Source organism: Pezoporus occidentalis, unplaced genomic scaffold (genome assembly GCF_034315485.1).
Source record: "Pezoporus occidentalis ecotype Australia unplaced genomic scaffold, CSIRO_AGI_Poc_V1 ctg578, whole genome shotgun sequence".
Classification (NCBI taxonomy): Eukaryota; Metazoa; Chordata; class Aves; order Psittaciformes; family Psittacidae; genus Pezoporus; species Pezoporus occidentalis.
Window position 1 is genome coordinate 11,822 of NW_026915919.1, and position 25,381 is coordinate 37,202.

The window sequence follows — 25,381 nt, forward strand, 5'->3', positions numbered from 1 at the left end:
GGCCAGGAATTAGAATGACCACATACAGGGATCTTAGCCCAGAAGTAACCAAGACAGAGGGGCGCCTGGAAGTGACAAAGCGTGTAAAAGGGCACTCAAATACAACACACATGAAACCTAAGCAGGTACAACCGTTCGCTGAAGAGTTGGCAGTGTTATAAAGTTGCCTTTCAGATAGGCAATTTATACCCTGGCAGATCTTATTCTGGCTGACTCTTTGCAATGAACCAGGGTTCTTCATCTCGGCAACAGGAACTTGGCTCATCCAAATCATCCACAGAACTAGGGAAGTGCGAAAGCAAGCAGTGAAGATATATCCCATATTTGTAGTTGCTGCTGACTGATTCTGCTGGAGAATCTGATGCTGGCATCTGCACTCCATAGCTCATGGAAAAAGTTACGCTTTTCAGCTCTGCTATGTAGTATTAATCTGTAGCTATCTTGATTCTTACCCTGTCAGCACTCCTGAAAACTTTGCTTTTGTAGGAGGCAAGTACTCTTCTCCTTAAGGAACACTGGATTTATCATGATCTCTGCTAACTTCCCTGCTTTCCCCTGCTAGAATCATGGCATTGGGGCAACAAGCAAGCATCAAAACATTAATGTAACAAGACTAAGAGACACCAGGTTCCTGCGAGAGCAGCACAGAAGGCTGTTCACCCGCTCAGATCCAGAGCTCACAGCCAGCTATGCAGTTGCAATAGGAATTTAACCAATACCTATTTCACTCTAAGACAACACTGACACTCATGTTTGAACTGTAGAAGGTGAAGAAGTTGCACATGTCCCCTTCTGTTGTCCTTGAAACAACACTAATTGTTGGCAGGTAACTGGGGGCAATAATTTCAAGTGACAGAGCCCGTCTGCCAGAGCCCTCCTATACTCTTGGGAATCTGGCTGGTGGCTCACAGGCACTGACAATGGGAGGTTCCCCCCCTCTGCTTTTGCCGGCAGGAAGTGTTTTATTTATGATACCACAAAATAATTGCTCTGTTTCAAGACAAAAGAGCAGGAGTCATCACTGCTTGCTTTCCAAAAATAATATTTTCCATACTATTCACTGAAAACAAGTCCCAGAAGGGAGGCAGCAGGTTACATTGCTATGGGTTTGATGGTGCCTTGCATGAAGTAAATGTTCCACTTACTATTTACTTTAATGATGGGGGATCAGGGTGCAACTATCAGCCATTCTTTGCAAATCATACCACATTCAAATCATTGCTTAGAAACATGCTGTTGCTTCTGCCCTCAACTCCACTAAACTGAAAGGTATTCTGCCAGAATAAGAGGGGGATCATTCAATATATAAAATGGCCTGCCAGCAACTGGTTTACATGAAACAATTTTACTATAATTTAGCAACTCAGTGGAATGATTTTAGTAATTCTGGAAACTCTGTACATTTCCAGAGAAGGGAAGACTAATATGTTTATTAAGAACACTAGGGTTTTGTTCTGACACAGAACTAGCTCCACTTAGGAATGCTAGTGCAAGTTTTACTTTTTGTTTTTCCCTAGTTTTACTGTACACTTCAAGTGAATTTCTGTGCTTCAAAGGAGGTTAAACTATTTTCAGCTACAAGTAAGCAAAACCATATTTGGTGTCCCATAAACAGCAGATTTCCAATTTAGGTTTTATAACACCAGTTTAACCTATTGCTATTTAGTCTTAATTGAACCATGGTGTAAAATAAGATGTACAGTTAATTATTAAATAAAAAAATGGGCTGTGTTACATTTCTTTTAAAGAATTAACACAATGTTTTCTATTTTTATTGTCTTTCTTAAAAAAAAAGCTAAGAAATTAGCGTTTTTGATTGTCCTCTCCTCTTTGGCAAGTTCAGTACTGAAAGTAACAACCACTCTTAGAAACATTTCCTATACAAAATGAAAGTAGCTTGTTGGATTTTATGAAAGTGCAATCTTTTACTTTATTTCAAAAGCATCTACAGCGGTCTAAGAGGTATTATGGCTCACTTAAGAATACACAACACTACAGTAATGATTTTTTTTTCCACATTACATTGCCCAGAAGCTGCTCTTTTCCTTCTGCAGGAAATTCCTATTACTCTACCCAGAAGTGTGCTGTTACTGGTCTAATAGGAAGATGTTTATTAAACTTGACCAAATTCTAGAGAAAGATTTTTTTTTCAATGAGAAAAAAATGTGCAGACTGTTCCTTTTTAACAACTAATCTGATGCTGAGTAGCAAAATTTAATGAAAAGATGAAACTTGCAAAGCTGAATTCAAGCCAACAAAAGTTGGCCAATTCAGGATTCAAAAAGCAAAGCCGGTAGTCTGTTAGCATAGGCTGTTTTTGTGGACTGTTTTAACTGTCCATTCTGCATTCTAACGGCAGCTGTAGTTTCCAGCATAGCTGTCTGGAAACCATTTCAATAGAAGTTTTTCCAGATGCAGGCCTGAGTGTGCCAAACAGTCTGGCTCTTCAGTATAAAAAGCAATTAGAAGTTGGGACTATAGTGCTTTTGCAGTAAGCAGCTTTAATCAATGCTCAGCTCAAAGACCCTGCCTGCACTGAAAAATTAGAATGGTTCCACAGGGCTTAATTTGGAGAGAGATACAAAAATGTGTCAAAGCCTTCTCCTCCCTCCCCCTCCCCCCCCCAGTTTTTCTGTTTTCCTCCCAGTAATATTAATTGTCTAATAGTGTATATAAAATTATAGGGATTTCTACAGAGGCCTCATAAAGTTGATTTAATACCCGTAATACATTTTTAAAATACCCACTAATGCCGTATGTTATTTACCCTCAACACAAGGAAGGGATAGATTACCAGCCTTATCCTCTTCCTACTTTCTCTCTGCCCGTCTCCAAATCACCGCAGGATCCTTACGTGTACATTATACCATGCACAGACCTAATGATGAAAAAACATCTTTTTTTCAGTTGTAGTGCCAGTTATCAGATATGAATGTCCATCTCTGCATCTGCCTCTCAGAGTTCATGAAGGTACTTGCAAATTATTTGTTTTTAATATACTGAGTGTTGAAATTAAATCTTGATGTTTAGAGCTAGTGGGCTTGAAAGCATTCAGATTTCCTCCCACTACAGGAACAAGACCTACCTTTGTATGAAGCATCACTGGCATTTGAGAAGTGCATCTCTGAAAACTTGTACATTCGTGTCTAACTGCAAAAGTAAAGACTAAAACTTTAGAGTATTGCATTTAAAACCAACCATAAAACTAGTTAATAAAATTTCTTGTGGTATTTGCTGAAAATTTGGTTGAGGCAGGCTCTGCTTAAATAGAACCACATTATCTTTTTCTGTGGGTACAATAGCATTCAACAGGAAAGCATCAAGCAAGGGAGAATAAATATTAGCAGTCTCATCAGCGATTTCTTTATAAAACCCTAATGCTAATTTCTAGAGCTCTGGTGCAAGAGCAATTTCCTTGGCCTCAAAAAAATACACACACCTTTGGCCAAGCTCTCACTAAAACCTCTTGCTGAACAGAACCTGGGCTGCACTAGCAATGATAGCTAAGTAACAACCAATGTTTATGTAAGTGTTCACCACTGTATAGTCAAAGCCATCTACAATAAATACACTTCCCAGTAATGTGATAGCAAATACATTATCTTATTCACATTTCTGCCTCAGTGCACAGCTCATTGCTAGAGGCAATGTCTTTATGAAAGCAGAGGGATTTAATGAAATTAACCATATTATTATTTAGTTTGACTGTCACAGGACTATTATTCAGAGTGATACTATTTTTTCAGTACATCTGTATATACTTGTGAAAAATAGATGTATCTGGGTTCTCCTTATCAGTTTACTCCAGTGAGAGTCTAAGAAATTTGTATCATTGAATTAAGCATTGTACTTCCTTTACTTACAACTCTCATTTGGCACCCACAATAAAAAAAAGGATTGATAGCAATTCAAGGAACTGCTGACATTCAGAGTGAGTTTTTAATTAGAACTCTTCTTGGCTTAGCATCTTTTTGCATCTTGTTAGAATCTAAGTTCCTTTGCACTTCTCAGAGATATTTAGGTACAAGAGTCACACAAACGCCTGATGGAAAAGACAGATGAGTCAAACTGTTGGAATGCTCCCAGGGCAGCAGTTCAGACTGCTAACTCTTCAGACTTTTTCCTCTTCTAAATGTCAGATGTGTCACCAATTTAACAGCCATTGCCTGAAGAGATTTGATTATGTGCCACTGTCACCCCTCTTGATTAATCAAAGCACCAAGTGAAAAGTAAGAATATGTTCTCTTTCACTTTTATTTCTAACTCACAGGAGGAAAATCAGTAACTCCTTTGCTTAAGTAATAAAAGCAAATAGTGTCAGATGTGGTCAGAGTATCTCATGGTTTTTACAGGATGATGCAATAAATGAAAGAAACAAAAATTATGGAGAAAAATAACCAAGTTTCCAAGTACAAAGAGAGTTTGCCTTTTTATAGAGTTGTATGAAATAACTGGCTATCTTGCAGGTATACACTTTCTACAACACTAAATTAGAATGGCAAAGAACATTGACCTGAAAATAAACCATAACCTGTATCTCCCTGCCTGTTTTTCAGGGCCACAAAAAAGCTCGGAAAACAAAGATCAACATAGACCAACACACTGAATCATCAACCCACCATGAGTCTTCTTTTGACAGGTAAAGATATCTGTTTCACAAGCATATTCCTTATATTGTCTTTTCAGGATATTAGTCACTGTTGTTTAATTTCCTTAAGTAAAAAAAGAAAACTCAGTGAAATTCAGTACCAAAAGTAAAATAAAGTTAAAATCCAGGCAGCCATATCTGCTTGTGGACTACAAATAAACTTAAGTTCTTGTATACATCTAGATTTTAGTTTTCTAATCTATTCAAGGTAAATGTTTTACTGTAGAATGAATCACAGTAGAAATCTTAGCCTGTCAGAAGCATTTTCATTAAAATATATTGCTTTTCCCATGAGGTTTAAAAAACCCAAAGCAAATTCTAGCCAGTATGCCCTTAACTTTCTTACTTGAAAAGGGGTCTGTAGGTGAACAAAATAGGCTTGATGCCAGCTGTAAATTTCTGCCACACCAACTTCACATCGCGATTTGGAAATTAAACCCAAAAGCAATACTAGTGGTTTGTAATAACCTAATAGATGGAGATAACATATTTCAAAAACCAGAGGTTTTCCTAGCTTAGGAAAAGCTTATTCTTGTTTATTGGGCACATTTTTGCCTACTTTGCTCACATTTGGTTGCAGGGACACATCAAGAAAAAAAAATTTACCTTTGAAAAACCTGTAGTATGACTAAATACCCTTTTCCCCCCATTTATTTTTAAGCACTTCTTTCTAGAATTTAACATTGAGAGTCCCCCATATTTTCATTAAAATGTTATCACAACTGACAAGTGTGTCAAATCCAGGAAACTGAGGGAAAAAATCTTCAACGGTATATTAAACACCAACCCACTGCAAGTCCCATTCCTTACTATTCAGAGACACGCTTCAAGTTTCAGAGAAATCAGATCTTCACCACAGATAGATTAAGCAGCAATACTACTCCACTTAGTAGATGAAGGCTGAAAACATATTTTTCTGACAGAGGCCAGTTTCAGTGGAAACTATTTCACTGATCATTTAACCATCCTCAGAATATGCTGTGATTTAGTAGCTTCAGATAGTGTTTTTCCCTATTCTGCGAGAAATGAACTGTTTTTCCTTAGTGTATTAAAAATAGATGATCTCTTCAGAAAGCCTCACTCTTTCACACACACAAAAAAACTGATTATGACCCATTTCTTTGATCAAGAGAAAACTGTGTTAAAGTCTTCATATGACTGATTCTTCATTGCAGATAAACTATGTGATTAAAAGGAAAAATAAACTTCCCAATAGAGACAGGTACCATTTTTTAAAAATATAACCTTTTCCATTAAATGTCTAAACATGCATGAAAAGCTTTGCTAAAAAATGGTAAAAGTAAAGACTTACCTTGGTCAAATCTCAGGATCCGAGGATGACTGATGCTGGCAACTCCAGGAGTTCACCTTCTGTGTTGTTTTATACTAAGCCTCTCCCACTACCTGCTGTTGAACCACTACTTGTCCACCCATGTTGTATGTAGTTGCAATAATGATTAAGCTATATTTTGCCATCATTTCTATTATCAAAGTGAAAGAGGTAAGTCTTTGTCAGAATGAAAAATTGCATTCATTCTTTGAACCAAAATTAACTCATCAGTCTGAGAGCCCTTAGAGCAAGATACTTACAGACATGAAGTGCTTTCTCTTTGTCAATGCAGCCTTAAAAACATTAGACAGGAAGAAAGAGAAACATCTGCACTGATTTTGATTGTTTAATACTCAAGAGTGAAAAAGTGTAAAATCACAAAGCTTATACCACCACAAAAATGCAGGTTCATTGCAAATGACCAAAACACAAGCTGCCTGCAAAGTTTCACACAGCTGACATCAACAAACCAGTTTCAACATTCTTACCGTCTTTTTAAACACCTGCTATTCACAAACATCAGTCAATCCAGAATTCTCTCTTTCACACATCTTTCTTTATATTCTATGCTAATATTTGCTTTCTAGACCAGTGGTTTACACATTTGGAAAACAGTGCCCCACTTCTGATCTATATTGGCATATAAATATATAGTTGATATTTATATTTTCAAATTACTAATTATATTTTTAAAGCATTTTGTTTAATCCAAACTGAGCAGTAAAGTTCTTATTTGTATTTAATGAAAAGCACAACTTACATGACAAAGCTTCAGAAGTGCATGCTGACCGAGGGTATATCAGCCACAGGTTATAATACTGATGCAGAAAGTCATTGTACAAGGTGAGTTAGTATATCAGACAAGTAAGTCATGTTTACTCTTACTAGTCATGCATGTACCTACAGCCCTGCTTCTGCAAATGCAACCATCAGGCCTGAAGGATACAACTGTCCACCTAACTACGCTTTGTTGCCTGAAGGTAACATTATCCAAAAGCTATCATTATGTCAAAACATTTCAGGTTAATGGGCTGCTTACACAAACATTTTTAAAACTTAAGCCCTTTTTGCAAGGGATATCTTTGTCTTCACAGCCTGAAAGTATTCATGCAATGGAACTGTGCATATCTTTAAATGTCATGCTAATGCACATTTCCTGTACAATAACTTTCCAACAGTTAATAAAAAACCTGATCTTAAATAGAACTAAAGTACACAGAACAATTTTTCCCCTCCAGACATTCAAAATATAACTTGGTATAACATACTACCTCTGATACTGATGTGTAAAGGAATTTTTAGAGAGATGTTGTGGCCTCACTAGAAACAATACTGATTTATTTTGGTTTTTTTTTCCCTCCTCCTTCAATTGTAAGTCCATCTACCTTCTGTGATTCACTTGTTCCTTACTGGTTTATTCCTTCACCTGACATTGTAATCTTCTGAGCAGGTGAAAATAAACAGAAGAGGTTTGGTACAGTTATTCCTATGGAGCATGTCAGTCAAAGATACCACAAGGTATCAATAACAAGGTTTGACCTTTTAAGTAGCTTCTTGATGGTTACAAAATACAGTTTCTGCAGATATTCTTCTATCTGTTTTAAAGAGGAAGAATAAATTTCAGCTAAGAATAAAACTTCAAGAAAACTAATACTGATTTTTAACTCTTGCTTATTACAGACCTTCCTTCACCCTTTACACAATTATTTAATACTTGAAGCACAGAATCTGATTGCTTCCAGTTAGGCATCTAGCTGGAAAATTCTGACTTATACACAATTATTAAAATAGATGTGACCATCTTTAAAATCATAGGGTCAGCTAAGGAAACAGAAGTATAGGATGATACTAGAAATATTACAATGAATAAAACCCTATTTATAAATGGAAGCACAACATTTTTTTGAGCACATATGAATAATTTTGAATAAACAGTATCCATTCCACATTGAAAAGCATCACTGAGCTCAGCATACATGCCTGTAGTGCTTCTACACAACTCCGTTTCCTGTTCATTTTCCATCTCTTAGTTATGTTTCCAATTTCAACAAATGATTTCATATGACATGATCGAAAAACATCCAATCCTGAGTACACTGGTACTCACACAAACAAAAGAAGGAAAACAGACAAAAGTTTGCAGCACAGAGAAGCCTTAAGAGTTAATCTTTGGCACATTAATAGTTTTATACCGTTTCAAACTTAGTAACGAAGGCACACAACAATTAAACTGTCCCATGTCTGAAACAGCATATGTCAGTCAGCATGGAGCTTCTCTTCAGCTTTGCATTTACATTCATATTATAAAGCAGCAGTCAGTTTTGAAAAACCTAGCTTCTGTTAATAGTAAGGAATCTGAAAAATGACTAGACATGGCAGAGTAAGATAGTATAACTGGATTCTAATACAGCACACACAAAACTATTCCTACGTAACCACAGGAAAAAAACCCTAATCTGAGTCAGCAACCACCAGCCTGGCACAACACAGCCATCCGGATACAGGTGTGCTTCTGCTCTGCAGAGAAGGTGTGAGAGGGTGAGCAAGTGAATGTGCGTGTGTGTGTACACGTAAAAATAGCAGCTTCTCATTTGTGGATCCTGTTTCTCCTCTGTGTCCAGTATGGTATCTTCTTACCCCAGTAACAAAAATATTTTGGCTGCTATTTTTTGCTTCTGCTAGCACTGCACAGTGTAGTACAGTTAGTGGTGTTGGTTTCTGATCTGGACTTTGAAGTCACTGAATTATAAAGTTAAACTATGTCCTTCATTTAACCAATGTGCAATCCACATGAAATTAGCTTATTTTCAAATTATTTAAGTAGAAACTTTGCTCTGAAGCAAATGTTGCCACCAGAAAAAAAAGAAAAAAAAAAAGAAGGAAAAAAGGGAAACTCCAATCTCAGGTTGGATTTGCATGGCTAGCAATTGAAAAGGGCATCTTCTCATTTGTAAACAAAGAAAGGATTGTGTGGGAAGGCCTCCACACACCATGATCCTAAGTGTCATCAATGCCATTTTTACAACTTTTCAGGTTCTTTTTACAAGAACAGAACACGTATCAGCTAATTTCACTGTGTGAAGAAATTAGGCATTATGTAATGCTTGACTTCATGCTTACCTTTAGCAATACCTAGTATCAAGGTAACCCATGTACTGTAAAATAAGTTGATGTTATTCATGTCATAGCCACTGAAGTTACTTCAGTGGATATACTATCCAGCCTATTTTTATCATTTCTTTCCTTTTAATGATACTAAAATGTACTACTTTCTAACCATAAAAATCACTATTTCTCACAAGGAATACTGTGAGGAATCCTTGCTTCAATATTCTGTCTTTTTCACTGCATTCTTTTTACACAAATATATTTTGTCAGCTCTTGCTATGCTGAGTTTGATCCTACAGAATCCTATTTAGTTTTTATAGCTGTAATAATGCTTACATTAGGTAATCTTAAAATGCTTTCATTAGGTATCGCATGTAAATAGACAGAAACAGAACTGAAAGTCAGCTACCTACCAGCTCGTTAGTCTTACTTTCTGTTATAGCTGTGGTTAGTAGCTTGAGATTTAAATAGAATTGCTGAATATTTTAGTAACCAAGTACAATACAGTATTTGTTTTTTTTTAAGTTTAAAAAACCTATTCAAGTACACACTTATTAGTTGACATCCTATAAAAACAAACACAAAATATAATCCTTTGAATTCCCTAGTAGCAAATTCCTGTTTCTATGGGTGGAAACATCTGAAATTATTGAACACGGATCTCTGAGGAAAACATACTAATAACATGATTTTTCCCCAAAAGTGTGCTGAATAGGTAGAGGCTTAGATTCAGTATTTCAGTCCACTGTCAATTATCTGAATAGTTTGAGTGTCTCTCTATCCCTTTCTTTCTCTTTTTAGAAGAAAACGGATAATAAAAAATGTATAAACAAGTTACCAACTAGATTTCATTAAAGAGTCCTTTCAGAACCACTGTCCATCATTATCATCATCTTCCTCCTCATGGTCCAGATAGAGAAGAGCGACTTTCTTTTCATCAGAAATAACTGACCTTTGGTCTACCATTCTTTGCAATTGCACAGTTTTATCAAACTCATTCTTTTCATTCTCTGCCATCTGTGACTGACTAACAGAAGGATCTTGGTTATTGGATACGAGCATTGTTCCTTGCTGTTCTCCACTTTTTATGATAGATATTCCACCCATATTGGAAACATCCATTTGAAAAGTATAAGATGTTTCCTTGGATCCTACTTTAATATGCTTTACAGGCCTACTGCTCTCAGATGACTCTTCTGTTTGTGAAAGGTCTTCCGCTGTTTCAGAAGTAGGTCTTGCGAAGATTATTTCCTCAGTGTGACTTTCTACAGGAGTTATTTTAACATGCCTGTAAGATCTACTGGTATCTGAGCTTCCTTCATTCTCTGAAATATGTCCTTCTTGGTAAATGAGCTGTGGAGTTTCAGAAAGGGAGTCTTGATAGATGATTCGTTCAGTGGTTTTAACTCCCACTTGACCTACTCTATAATGCTTTACTGAGCCTCCTGAAAGAGTCTGGTCTTCCAGTTCACTGATTTCTGTGTGCTCAGAGACAGGCCCATGGTAGATGATTTCTTCAGCTGTCATAAACTCTTGGGGACCCAACTGAATATGTCTGACTGAACTTTCTGTCTGTGAGAAGCCTCTAGTGTCACTGACCTCCACTTTACCAGAGATTGGTCCTTCAAAGATAACTTGCTCAGTTTGACTCTCTTTTGGACCTAATCTGAAGTGCATTATTGATTTGCTGGAGTCCACAGACCCTTCTGTCTGAGAAATGTTACCTGAGCTGTTGAGCTCCAGAGAGTCTGAAACAGGTCCTTCAAAAGATACTTCTTCAGTTACTTGCCTTGATCCTACTGTGACGTGTCTTGTGGACCTGTTGAAGTCTCTTGAAAACTGGGAAAGATTTCCAGAATCAATCTCTTCTGCAGCTGTAGAAATAGGGCCTGTATAAATTATTTCTTCTGTAGTAGAAATAGGGCCTGAATAAATGACTTCTTCTGTGGTTTGGATTTCTTTAGGACCCAGCTTAAAATGTCTCACAGATCGGCTGAACTCTGATGATCCTTCTCTCTGAACAACATCTTCTGAAGCACTGATCTCCACTGTTTCAGCACCAGACCCTTCATGCACAATCTGCTCGAATCTCTGAACTTCTGCTGGACTAATCCTAATATGCCTTATGGTGTTGGTCTCATCAGTAGCTTGTGGTGAGTGAGAGACTTCTCCAAAATCTGAAGCTTCAAAAACTGAACCGTCATAAATAACTTTTTCAGTGGTATGATACCCTGTGCTACCAGTTCTCCTCACTGTGGAGGAGTTGTAGATTTCTTGATCAGCCAAAGGAGTACATTTGTCACCACCTACTTCTATATTGCTTACACCATCAACAACTCTCTCCGAACTCTCTTTTCTCAGGGAATGCAGTGTTGCCTTCTCCTTCTCACTTGCAATTACTTCATCAAGCTGAGCTGCATCGAATTCATCAGTATTAAGGGTCTGTGATAGATTGACTTCAGCAACAATAGTCACCACACCAGCATCCTCCTTTTGATCAACTTTTTTGATATCTACCTCTAAGCTACTGGAGTCAGCTTGACTTTGTTTTGTTAATGCAGATAGCTCCTCTTTCACACTGTCTGGGAGACTGCCCTCTAACTGCTCCAAAGCTTCCTTCAACTGCAGTTTAGGGTCCTTTGTTTCCTTTGATAAAAGCCCTTTTATTGAAGTCTGAAATTCATGGGGAATTTTAATTTCTTTTTCAATAACCATGGATTCTACATGGGAAGTTTCAGCTTCAGGATGCTCTTTTAAAATATGGGCACTTGCTTCCTCCCCTACCACCTGATATGTTTCTTCTGGAGAGCTTACACCATCTCTCTTACTTTGCGTGCCTTGTAAAAATTCATCTTGCCAAGAATACTTAATAGTTGATTCTTCTTCTATATGTATTTGCCCATATACTGAGTCATCGTCTTTTTCATTAATAATGGGATGATCATCAGGAACAGACACAAAATATTTTTGTTCAGTAGGTGAGTCATCTTCCTCAGTTACTTCTTCCACATGAGTGAAACTCTCATGGCGTGGTTTCTTCTTTTTAACATCTTCATATGTGAACGTTACGCTTTGCTCCTCCTCACCGTAACGCCTCTCTCTCTCAGGGAATGTATCTTCCACTTCCTCTACTTCAAAAGGTGTGGAAAAATCAGCCCTTTCATCAGTGGCATAATCTAGTGGCTCCTCTACAATCTCAACGTTAACAGAGACATTCTTCCTGTCCTCGTTGCCTTTCAGGCCGTGATGTACTATATCTTCTATCTCCTCTTTGGAAGGAGTTCCCTCAACACCCTCTCGAACCACTTTTCTAACATCCTGGTATGATAGACCTCCCGCATCAGCTTCACCAGAAATATCTATGTTTTCTTGAATTTGAGATTGCACTGTGATCTCAGTCTTGATTTTTCCATCATCTGGTTCTTCTTTCTTATTAAAATAGGTCACTTTTGTGTCTGTAGATACTTGTGAACTAGAAGAATGTGTAAAACTTCTAAGAATGTCAGCAACAATATTCTCTGCTATATTTTCAGTTGACAAAGATCCCATTTTGTGACTTCTGTCACTCATTTGCTCTTCATCTTTCAAACTGGATTCTGCTTCTGAAATCCTCACTTGGTGAATTTCAGCAGGCTTAGTTACATGCTCATCATTTTCTCTTCCTATGGAAGTTTTAACACCTTTTAACCTTATATCTTTATTACTGGGAGATTCTTTGTCGGGAGCTGGTTTTTCAATAGTGATAGGTATCTCAATGACTCCTTTGCTTCTCGATTCCGAAGCTGCATTTATATCCTTTTTGATTGATTCGCTTTTCAAAGTTCTTGCATTAGAAATATCACTCCCCGTTAACTTCTGGTTAATGACTTCCTCACGGATATATGTTTTCTCCTCCATTTTCCTTCCAAAATCAACACTTCTTTCTTCTTTAAAGGATTTCTCATCTGTTTTCCTTTCCTCCTCCTTTGTTTGTTTCTCTGGCTTATCTTTTTCTTTCAGCAGAGATTTATCTTCAGTTGGTTTGCTGCTTCCTCTGTTTTCTTTTCGTGTGGTCCAAGTTTCAGTTATGGTTTCTTCATACTTAGATGGTTTATAATTGGTATCCAGCTCATACATTGGGAATCTAGTGAAGCTTGGTTTTGTTCTTATATTTTCAGTAGTCCCGGGCTTTGTGTCAGGCTTGTGGTCCTTGTCTGATCTTTCAGCATGTGCTGATTTTGAAAAAGATACTGTGGATGAAGTTGTAACTTCCGTTTTCTTTCTGTCAGGAATTGTCTTATGCTGCATTTCAGTGGTTTTCCAGCTACTGTAAGCTGGAGTAAATGTTCTTAATTCTCTGTGGTCTGTTAAAATCCTTTCATCCTTTCTAACAGTTGTTGAAGGGCGATATACTGAACCAAGTACATCTCTTCCAAAACCTCTTCCACTAGCTGTAGTCTGCGATCCAGCCTGTGTTGACCGAGCTGAATAATGTGCAGAACTGCTGGTATTTGTCACTGGCATCCTGCGTCTTGTATCAGTGATCCTGAGAGCTGGTGAAGCTTTATTTCTGTTATTTTCTTGATAAGTAGAGTAAATATCAGTGTAGTTATATGAAGTGTTTATAATATCTGAAAAAAAGAGCATAAGTAACCAAACATTAAAATAATGGCTTGTATCTGAAATAATACAGAACAGAGGGCATGAACTGAGAAATTTTATGCTACATTTTTGAAAGAAAACATGCATTTAAATATCTATTGCACTGTGATCTCAGTCTTTATTTTCCCATCATTTGGTTTTTCTTTCTTATTAAAAGAGGTCACATTCATGTCTGTAGATATAATAAATCACAAATAAATTATGCTAATATCCTAGGCTTGTTTTTTTGTTTCATTAGTCAAAGTGGCCTGAAGTTCCTATTGAGAATTAACAGCATATCTGCCACCATGTACTAGAAAATGAAAACGCAACTACAACCCTTGATAGCCACGAGATACAATGAATTACACCAATCTATACAATTCAATAACATGCACCAGGAATAACTGATGGACTCCAAGACCAACCAGTACCACACAACTCAAATCTCCAAATCCTAAGAAGCCAGCCACATCTCCTCTGATTTTTAGTAGTGTGTCCTACACTGGTACCACCAAAAGTGCCTGAGCTCTGTTTGCAGATCAAAACTGCCAGGGACAGTGCTAACAATTTAACAGCATGAGCAATTCTATGTGAGCATTTCAGCCTAGGCCCTAGTCTGTTTAATTCACTACTACAGGCACAGCCTTCACATCTCTTATGGGACTACTATCTATGATAGCCCAGTGATTTTAACATCACACATTGATAAACTCAGGAGTATTATGGAGACTAATTCTGTTACTAATAACAGTGGCCACAGCAGTCAGATCGAAGGTCCATCTGATCTAGTATCCTGTGTACAGTAACCAGAAGTAGATACATAGGGAAGTGTGTAAGGACAGGGCAAGTAGATAGCGATACTTCCCTGGTATACTCTCACAGCCTCCAGAGATTTGCAGCTCCTAAGACAGAAATGGTATCTTTATGTTTAGTAAGTCTTGGATTTTTCTTTCATTACTCTGCTAAAATTTCTCTTTAAACCCACCTACACTTTTTAACCCTCATGTGCCTCGTGATGACGAGCTCTGTGGTTTTAACTACATGTTTTGTTAGATACCTCTTGCTTTATACTTCAAAGCACTCTTAAGAACTATGGGTATCAAAAACCTCTTGCACTATTAGAGCTATTAAACACCACTCCCTACTTTCCTCCTCCACTTGAGTCACAGTTTTATGAATTCTCATTACAGAATAGCACTACGCTGATTTAAAATATTAAAACTCAAAACCAATATTCATTTTGCAATGCACTCATAAAAAGTATTCTTCAGGAATACTCTAACACAATAGTTAGCAGTTATATTTAATTCAACATCCATTTTATAACATTCAATGTTTACCTTGAGGCAATTTTCCTCCATACTGCTCTCTCCATGTAATAATCCACTGGTTGCTCTCCCCTTCTAACAAAGCTCTGCAAAACACAAAAAAGCATTCCATTAAAATGTTGGGAAGAATAATCACATTTAACATTTCAAAGTCTTAGAAACTGAAACAATTATCCTGCAGTTGGGTCAGATCCTGAGTGTTTTTTCACACCCCATGTTTTGCTGCTGAGAATGAGAAATCCTCAGCATCTTCCAGACTCGCAGTTTGCAGAGTCCAGTTCATGAGACACTGCAATGATCTGGCAGCAGCAGCCACAATACAGTTTTAGATCAAATCTTCCACATAAGCCAACAAACTGCTTCCTGACATGGAAAGATCCACTGATTTCCACTATGGAATCATACAGGCTAACAAATTTTTCCAGAATGATGATCATATAAAAGAGTTAGGAGAAAACTGACAGATATTCAGTAAAGCTTTCTCAGAGAAACACATGGAGATGGTTTATAAAGAGAAGACAAAATTGAAAAGAATATTTGCAAGTAAATAGTCAGCAATATTCCTGCTGGTAATACAGTACCAAAGGTGTCTGTGCAGGGTCATATATGAGGGGACTGTTACATCCAGGATTTGTACGTTTATCCTTTTCAAATGAAAACCGAAGGAAAGTATTACTTCTACTGTCAAACGCTGGCTAGTGCAAGAGGAAACAATTTACAGTATTAAAGTAACTATTCTTAGTTCCTGTTCAATCAGAAATTAGAAACCTGTTTTACAACAAAGGACTAGGAAAATCCCTTGTGACTGCTTGGTTTTCCCTCTGTTCCTCAGCCTTCCATTCATCCTTTTTGCAATGACTCCATAATAACTTCTGTAGTCCAGTTCCACAGGACTACTGTGGTTAAGGCTTCCTCTTGTTGACCAACCAAGGCATCATGGTAGCTCAGCAGCAATTGCTCAGAAATGGACAGGACACCAGTTTGCTTACCTTTACCTTCTGGAAATTATATTGCTACAAACAGCAGAAGCAGGCAACAACTGTTAATAATGCTCTTCATCATTTTGTCTACTACTGTTCTTGGTGTATTGACATACAGAATGGAAACTCTTTGAGTTGCTTTTTCTATGCTGGTAATACACATTAGCTGTCCTTGGAGACATGGTACCCAGCTGATAGCAAGAGAACACTGGCTATCCTTTCTTTATGCCAAAATCTCTTCCTGATATAGCATGGATGTACAAGGAGCATACTTCCTCAAGACCCATCTAACAGCAGCCACAAGCTTATCCTATTCCTGAATAAGGTTACTGCACTACATGTTGTCCTTTCTGCAGTGGTGGAAAGGACTCCATATGTGCATTTCCCACAGAAATTAGCACAACTGTGGGGCAAAATACTTCCAGGAGCAATTGCTTTGCACTAAGAATATTCCAATAGGCACACAGCATACTTCTGTCCTCCTGGGACGGAAAAAGAATAAGTGCATTCCCTAAAATTACTCAACTGCTCTAAAAAAACCTAAACAAAATTGCTGGCTTCTTCCATGTACCAAATACAAAAAGCAAGTATTAGGGTGATCTTATTCAGTCCTACAAGCTTAGCAATGGCTCTCCATAAGACTGAGACCCAGAATTCCTGATAATTTCTCTGGAAGTCTTTCTGTGCTTTCCTTCCCTCCTGCTGTCCATATGCTTTTGCAGGGCCTCAAGCTACATTATTCCCCCCAAGAAGGGTGCTCAACTGCAGCATTCTGGTGCAACAGCCTAGAAATTCTATGGCAGACTCTTTCAATACACAACGGAACACTATAATCAGTACAGAAACTTTGGTGTTTTCATATTCACTTCAACTAGTGAGGTACTCATTTCATCATTTCCAGTCTTGGAAATGCCAGATGTTCTGCACTGATAACATACAGCTGCAGCATTAAAGTTGTCATGAGTAAAGCTGGAAGATTATGATAGCCAAGGCTTCTGACTCCTGGGGTGGGGGGGGAGGAGTTGAGAGCAATTTAGGATTGTGGTATAAAACACATTTGCTGGGCATTTCTGTCAAAATTAACAAAGTAGGCACTTCAAATGTCAGCTGTAGGCTTCACACTTCACGTGGCTGATCACTTTGTACACTTAATGCCTCTTGGGTTTTGACTGCCTCTAGATTCAGTAGGATAATGCTACATCAGCAAAATATTAGTAAGGTTCTTTGCAATCATGGATTCGCCTGAATTCAGAAGAAAAGCCAGATTAGAATTACCTAACATATTTACAGATCACTTTCCCCCTTAAAACAGGCTCAAATGGACACCTTTACTTCTATTTTGTTAGTCAAAAAAAAAAAAACCAAAGTAAAAGCAATTTATCTTCCTCCATATTAAGAGAGGCTTTATAGGAATTAGATGACTTCACCACATACAGACAATGTTTCCCAGACCAAACGTCTGATCTGATGAAGCTACTGAGTGCCAAACTAACAGCTCCAACAGAGATCCTCTGAAGAAGCTGGTGGTGACGCTGCAAAACATATCAAGATGCTGGTAAAGAAAGGGTTAACCATGACGAAGGAAACCAGGAATGTGGGTAGTTTGACTAAGGATTTCTGGCTGCTGTTAAAACAACAGTTGTTCAGTTGCTGCAGCAACGTATGAAGTCACTAAAAATAAGCTCCAAGAGGTAACTGTATATGGCAAAGGGCAACAGCAAACAGAAAAGCTGGATCTGAAATATTACTACTGAAAATACAATGTACTTGAAAATGAAAGGCAAAGCTTCATGAAATATCTATAAAACCAAACAGTAAATCCGTGTAAATATGCATGCCCTCAGGCTTATCAGATAAGCAAGAAAATGTTAAACTGACTTTGGCTTAATAAACTGTAATGTACTGAGCACTGGCCTGGAAGCCAGTAAACTCTGGTTATCTTCCTCAGCTTGACCATAGCTTCAGTTCACACAAGTAATTTTGCTTCTCTGTTCATTTACATCCTTTCCTAATACTACTCATTTAAACTATAACCTCTTTGTGATGAGGAGTGCTTTTAAACTTAAACTGCCTGAAAAACAAGGTGTTACTTTCAACTCCATTAACCCTTCAGAATTCACAGTAGTGACAAAAAACATTCCTCCGAGCAGCACTTCTAAAAAATAACCAGATCAGCTACTTCCTGGAAATTGGATCCCAAATGACATAAACCAAGTGTTAACACAATGTGTGCAAGTGTTGCCAGTTCCAACTACACCTTTAGCTCATCTTATCATTAACGTCACTTATCTAAAGTTAGCAGTGACGTGCTTGCCAGGCTGAAGCCCTCAGTGTGCTGGATGACAACAGAAATAACCAGTCCATGAAAGCAGGTGGATGAAATAAACTGGTATGGGTGGGGAAGAAGTTATAAGGATGCAGTGCAAATGTTATCATGGTCATTAGACAACAGCAGTGACTTTGTTTCAACTGCAGAAACCCACAATCTCAGACAGACTGTTAGCCAGCAGGTTATAAAAATGCATCCTCTCTATCGTGGGGATTTGGTAAGGAGGTACCAAAAAACAGCCCTCCAGGAAGTGGAATTTTTAGAGGCCAAGACCATTCCACATCTTTTTTCCATCTCAAGATGGGAGGACAAGGACTCTATGAAGAACAGCAAGTAACTGCCTGCATGTTAAATTCCCTGGGTGTGGAAAACTCAGAATGGTCTCAAAATAAATCCAGGAATGGGACATATTGAATTGTACAAGTTGTAAACCAACTGAAGGAGGATTGCAGGGTGTTCCTGGCAAGTGTATTGAGAGATCCTGACAATGACCAGGCAAAAAGACAAAACAAACAAAAAGCTTTGTAGCCTTCCCGGCCTCAAAATGCAGGGTGGTAACCTAGAACAGAACACTGGCATGGCTCTAGGAGTTCAAAGTAAAATCTTTCACCCTTCAATAATACCATATTTTAGAGGATGCAGAAAAACTACTTAACGTATGGCAGAAGCTCTGGGCAGCCTCTGCTGTTTGAAGAGAAGAAGCTTCTGATAGCTGAGGAGAAAGGCTTGTTAGTAATTACGATCCTAGGCAGATTTTTCTATGTGCTTTTAGAACTAAGAGTCTTGCACAGTGATTCATTCACCACTTCCCTCTGGAAATAAAACTTCAGAATAGCCTACGTAGTTGCAGTTTTGCTGGGTTCCAAGAACACAGAACAAAACTGCAAGACATAAATATTTACTTCAACACTGGTGAAAAAGGATTGGGAATGAAGATTCCCAGGAGATACGACTTCATAAAGCCACTTAAGACATATATATCATATGACATATATATCATATATATCAGAGAGCCTCAGGTCCCAGAGCAGGAAGGGTGAGCAGGTTCAGAGAGGAAGTACATGTGGTCTTTGAGGAAGGGTGTTCCTTGCAACAATGATCCCTCTTGCCAGTCCAGGAGCAGTGTTGACTAATGGAAAGAACTGGCTTTAAAACCAAATCTGTAGTTGTAAAACAAAGAGAAAATACAGGGTGGGAGGTACAAAGAGAGCCCCAAGAAGTAGACCAGATACCACACCCTTAACCTATAATGCCAGGACAAAAATTGGTGCCAAGGCCCTCATGGAAACCCCTCAGTGAAAAGTTCAGGATGTTGAACTAAGTGTGAACAGGTGCCTTTTGTTTTCAATATGCATAAGCAAGGGTGTATGCCAGCATCCTTCATGAAAACAACCTGGATCTGGTATCACATGCCCTGGTTATCACAGATAAAAAGACCTGTGAGAGGAACAGGATGTGAAAAAGTACATAGATGAGCAGTCTGGAATTCTCTTGCTAGACAGCTTACTAACTGGATCCATACTGGCTCCCTCCACAACAGTGCTGATGAAGGCATACAGTAGGGAGAATAAGAAGAGAAGATATGGCAAAACTCCATAAGCGTAAAAACACAAACCAATCCCTTTTTAGCTTCTGGTATTTCAAAAATCACTTTGTTTGCAGGCATTAGATAGCATGTTCTCTGATCTTAGCAAGACTCATTTCTCTGTTTTCATCTTTTTCAGTAGATAGGTGCTCATTTGTCCACCGAAGTCTGCCTTGCCAACCCAATCAGTGATACAAGTGGCATTCACTACAATCAGCTGAAGAAACCCTACAGGTTCACAGTATCACAGTATCACAGTATGCTGGAGATTGGAAGGGACCTCAAAAGATCATCTAGTCCAATCCCCCTGCCAGAGCAGGAACACCTAGATAACGTTACACAGGAATGTGTCCAGGCGGGCTTTGAATGTCTCCAGGGAAGGAGACTCCACAACCTCCCTGGGCAGCCTGTTCCAGTGTTCCGTCACCCTCACTGAGAAGAAGTTCCTTCTCAAGTTTAAGTGGAACCTCTTGTGTTCCAGTTTGCACCCATTACCCCTTGTCCTATCATTGTTTGCCACTGAGTAGAGCCTGGCTCCATCCTCGTGACACTCCCCCTTTATATATTTATAGACACTTATAAGGTCACCCCTCAGTCTCCTCTTCTCTAAACTATAAAGACCCAGCTCCCTCAGTCTTTCCTCATAAGGGAGATGCTCCACTCCCTTAATCATCTTGGTTGCCCTGCGCTGGACTCTCTCCAGCAGCTCCCTGTCCTTCTTGAACTGAGGGGCCCAGAACTGGACACAATATTCCAGATGGGGTCTCACCAGGGCAGAGTAGAGGGGAAGGAGGACCTCTCTCGACCTACTAACCACCGCCCTTCTAATACATCCCAGGATGCCATTGGCCTTCTTAGCCACAAGAGCACAGTGTTGGCTCATGGTCATCCTGTCGTCCACTAGGACCCCCAGGTCCCTCTCCCCTACACTGCTCTCTAGCAGGTCGTTCCCCAACCTATACTGGAACCTGGGGTTGTTCCTGCCCAGATGCAGGACTCTACACTTTCCCTTGTTATATTTCATCCCGTTATTCCCTGCCCAACTCTCCAGCCTGTCCAGGTCTCGCTGGATGGCAGCACAGCCTTCTGGCGTGTCAGCCACTCCTCCCAGCTTAGTGTCATCAGCAAACTTGCTGATAGTACACTCAATTCCCTCATCTAAATCATTGATGAATATATTAAATAATACCGGTCCCAGTACTGACCCTTGAGGCACTCCACTAGTTACAGGCCTCCAACTAGACTCAGCCCCATAAACTACAACTCTCTGGCTTCTCTCCTTCAGCCAGTTCGCAGTCCACCTCACTACCTGGTCATCCAGTCCACACTTCCTCAATTTAGCCGTGAGGATGCTGTGGGAGACTGTGTCAAAGGCTTTGCTGAAGTCAAGGTAGACCACATCCACCGCTCTGCCATCATCCATCCACCGTGTTATTTCCTCATAAAAGGCTAAGAGATTGGTCAAACATGATTTCCCCCTGGTGAAGCCATGTTGACTGCCCCTCATAACCCTCTTATCCTTGACATGCTTTAAGATGGCACCAAGGACAAGGTGTTCCATCACTTTCCCAGGGATGGAGGTGAGGCTGACCGGTCTATAGTTACCCGGGTCCTCCTTCTTGCCCTTTTTGAAGACCGGAGTGACATTTGCCTTCCTCCAGTCCTCAGGCACCTCTCCCGTTTCCCAGGACTTGGTAAAGATGATGGCGAGTGGTCTAGCAATGACTTCCGCCAGTTCCCTCAGCACCCGCGGGTGCATCCCATCTGGACCCATGGATTTATGGACGTCCAGATTGCTCAACTGATCTCTAACCCATTCCTCATCGACTAAGGCAAGTCGCTCGGTCGACCTGACTTCATCTAAGGTCTCAGGGGTACAGGGCTCTTCAGGACTGCCTGCAGCAGAGTAGACAGAGACAAAGAAGGCATTCAGTAACTCTGCCATCTCTGCATCTTCTGTCACCAGGGCACCCATCCCGTTCATCAGTGGGCCTACATTGCCTCTGGTGTTAGTTTTGTCTGCCATGTACTTGAAAAAGCTCTTTTTGCTGTCCTTGACCCTTCTTGCCAGGTTTAATTCTAAGGAAGCCTTAGTCCTCCTAGCTGCCTTCCTACATCCCCTAGCAGCAGCCTTATATTCCTCCCAAGTGGCCAGCCCCTCCTTCCATGACCTGTAAACTCTCCTCTTCCACTTGAGCATACCCAGCAATTCCCTATTTAGCCACACAGGTCTCTTGGCCCTCTTCCTTGACTTCCTACGTGTCGGGATGCTCCTATCTTGAGCACGGAAAAAGCAGTCCTTGAATGTCAACCAACTATCTTGGGCCCCTTTTCCTTCAAGCAGCCTTGCCCATGGGATTTTCCCTAGCAATTGCTTGAAAAGGCCAAAGTTTGCCCTGCTAAAGTCCAGGGTTGCAATTCTACTTGGTATTCTACTAGTCCTGCCACACAGGATCCTGAACTTCACCATCTCGTGGTCGCTGCAACCAAGGCAGCCCTCTACCCTTACTGCTTCAACCAGACCCTCCTTGTTAGTGAGGATGAGATCCAGCAGTGCTCCTCTCCTGGTCGGCTCATCCACCATTTGCAGGAGGAAGTTATCATCCATACACTGGAGGAACCTCCTGGACTGCGGCTGGGTTGCCGAGTGGTCCTTCCAGCAAACATCAGGGAAGTTAAAATCCCCCATGACGACCACGGCCTGTGACTGTGAGGCCTCTCTCAGCTGCCTGTAGAAGGCCTCGTCAACTTCCTCACCCTGATCTGGTGGTCTGTAACAGACACCTACAACAGTATCCCCCCTGCCAGCCTGCCCCTTAATTCTCACCCACAGACTCTCAACTCGCTCATCATCTGTCCCCAGACAGAACTCGGTGCATTGTAGTTCCTCCCGCACATAAAGAGCGACCCCACCACCCCTCCTGGCTGGCCTGTCTTTCCTGAAAAGGACATAGCCCTCCATGACTATATTCCAGTCATGTGAGCTGTCCCACCACGTCTCTGTAATTGCCACCAGATCATAGTCTCCTGACTTAACACAGGTTTCCAACTCCTCCTGTTTATTTCCCATGCTGCGCGCATTGGTGTACAGACATTTCAGGGAGCGAGCTGAGCACACCGACTTCACCCTAGGATTATAGGAGGCCTCCCAGTCTTCATTAATTCTGGAGCGCTGCCCCACTGGGGCAAGCCCAGCAACAACCCCATCCCCCTTCGAATCTAGTTTAAAGCTCTCCAAATGAGCCCTGCTAATTCGTGCCCCAGCATCCTTTTGCCTCTGTGAGACAAACCTTTCTCACTTGACATTGTCCAGACTGGTGCCCTATAAAACCAGCCATTATCAAAGAATCCAAAGCCCTGCCTGTAGCACCAGTCTCGTAGCCAATCGTTCATGAACTGAATCTTCCCATTCCTTCCCACATCATCAGTGGAAGATGGAAGGAGTGCAGAGAAGATCACTTGAGCCCCAGACTCTTTCACCATCCTCCCCAAGGCCCTGTAGTCTTTCTTCATCCCCCTCAGACTGCGGGAAGCAGCTTCCTCCCCACCTGTCTGGAAGACCAGCAGCGGGTAGTAGTCTGTCGGGTGCACCAGGCTGGGGAGCGCCCTGGTGATATCCCTGATCCGGGCTCCAGGCAGACTACACACTTCCCTATGATGAGGGTCAACTCTGCATATCGGGCCCTCTGTTCCTCTCAGAAGGGAATCCCCTACTACAATGACCCTTCTTTCTTTCTTAACAGAGGCAGTCCTGAGGTGCAAAGTCGACCCCCTTTTCCTATGTGGCCTTGTGGCTGGCCTTGCCCCAGGTTAAGGATCAGGTTAAGGAGCTTCTTAACTAGACAACAAACATATGCTGGAGCTGATGCCGAACTGTTCATTCTCCTTTCATTAAGAAGGGTAGGGAATCCTTAGACACACCAATAGTGCTCAGATAATTGGTGATATGACCTCTGGAAAAGTTCTGGAATTTAATGGGCTTACAAGGTTTTACAGAGCAGAAGCACTGATGATGGTTCACTTATCAACTAAGAGAGTGTCCAAACAACTAAATAACTGGGCATTATCATGCCTACTTCTGGATGAATACTAATCATCAGAACAATCCTGATAATGCTGTCATTGTGAAAGTGCTAATCCCATTTTGCAGATGAATAAACTAAGGGAGAAAGTTTAAGTGACAACAGTAAGTCAACATCAGAGCTAGGATTAAAAGAATGGTATATTTTAGCAAAGTTAACAGAATTAACACACACCAGTAAGGACCACAGCTGGCTACCATTTCCTCAGTTTCTCTTCTACTAGTAATGCTCCAGATACTATTGGCTTTCCAAGGATCACAGGGATCCCACTCCACCAACAAACATCCAGGTATTGTTGCTCACCAACTGACTGCAAATTACTTGTCCCACATACTGCTTGTGATTTCATGTCATCCAGAAGCCAGCCTTGGTCTGTACCTCATTGCACACAATACTCAAGGCATCTTGAACAGACCATTGCTTCTCTTTGATGGACTACAGACATCCTTTTCTCACCAACTTGTCAGCAAGCTACTCAGAATCTACTCTTTCAAGCTTCTCATTTTCAATTATACAACTACAATTAAATTAGGTGAACGCTAATCAACATATTCAAACAATTACACATGCCATGTAAGTTGACAGCTGGCAACTATGCTACCTCATGTTTTATTGATTGCAATGTAGGGATACTGGCTCCTCAGCTTGTAATCAAATATTGCCTCAACAATTCACATCACATGATAACAACTTGATCAGAACTAAGAAGGTTTCTTACATATCACTGCATTTGTTAAGCTGTATGTTTTGTCTCCTCTAACATGTTGTTCTGGGGACAGAGGAATAGAAGGAAATACTAACAGATAGTTTTGCTTGAATGATCAAATTACAGTCACCTCTGCCCACTGGCGATTCTTAGTGTTACTAACTAATAATGTTATTTTACTATTCTTACAGTTTTCGCAGAGATCTCAGACAACTTCACACGTACTAGCAGCCTTCTGAAGGGGTGTTATCTTCCTTTCACAGACATCACAGTCAAGCGCAGAATAGTATAGTGACCTGTGTCACAGAACAAGCCAACAGCAAGCTAAAAACCCATATTAGGGGCCCATTTGCTCTGTTTAACAAACCACAAGACATGCAAGGAGTCTTGATCTCGGACTCTAAGAGCAGCTATACTCTAAATGCTGGAAAGAGAGTGACTAGGGCTCCTGAAACCTATAAAGAGCGATTTAAATCATCTTCTGATTAGATGATTTAGTGAGACGGCAATTCTTACCTGTAGGTTTCAATTTCAAGGATGAGGCCTGTTTTCACCTGCAGTAGTTCTTGATAGTCCTTCAGGTAATCTGTGATTGATGCGGTGAGGAACTGCTTTTCTTCTTCAAGGGCATCGATTATCCTCTAAACAGAAATATTGATTTT

The 25,381-nt window shown here is 40.1% G+C and overlaps 1 protein-coding gene and 1 long non-coding RNA gene across 5 annotated transcripts in view; one reads left to right on the top strand and one right to left on the bottom strand.

The window, feature by feature from the left end:
• Positions 1 to 24,811, top strand: LOC134174061 (uncharacterized). The gene is made up of 5 exons (XR_009968483.1): positions 1 to 125; positions 2,908 to 2,970; positions 4,557 to 4,639; positions 20,071 to 20,165; positions 23,753 to 24,811. It is a non-coding gene; the product is annotated as an uncharacterized LOC134174061 (long non-coding RNA).
• Positions 6,312 to 25,381, bottom strand: part of SYNM (synemin) — a 25,064-nt gene continuing 5,994 nt past the window's right edge. For 2 of the 4 annotated variants that reach the window (XM_062638619.1, XM_062638620.1), the window contains exons 2-4: positions 25,236 to 25,360; positions 15,050 to 15,123; positions 6,312 to 13,696 (exon numbers count right to left, since the gene is read on the bottom strand). In XM_062638619.1, the coding sequence (XP_062494603.1) occupies positions 9,951 to 13,696; positions 15,050 to 15,123; positions 25,236 to 25,360 (3,945 nt within the window). In that variant the 3' untranslated portion in view covers positions 6,312 to 9,950. Of the gene's footprint in view, positions 13,697 to 14,574; positions 14,612 to 15,049; positions 15,124 to 16,026; positions 18,430 to 25,235; positions 25,361 to 25,381 lie in introns of those variants that run through there. The other 2 variants (XM_062638621.1, XM_062638622.1) reach the window with 2 other exon arrangements.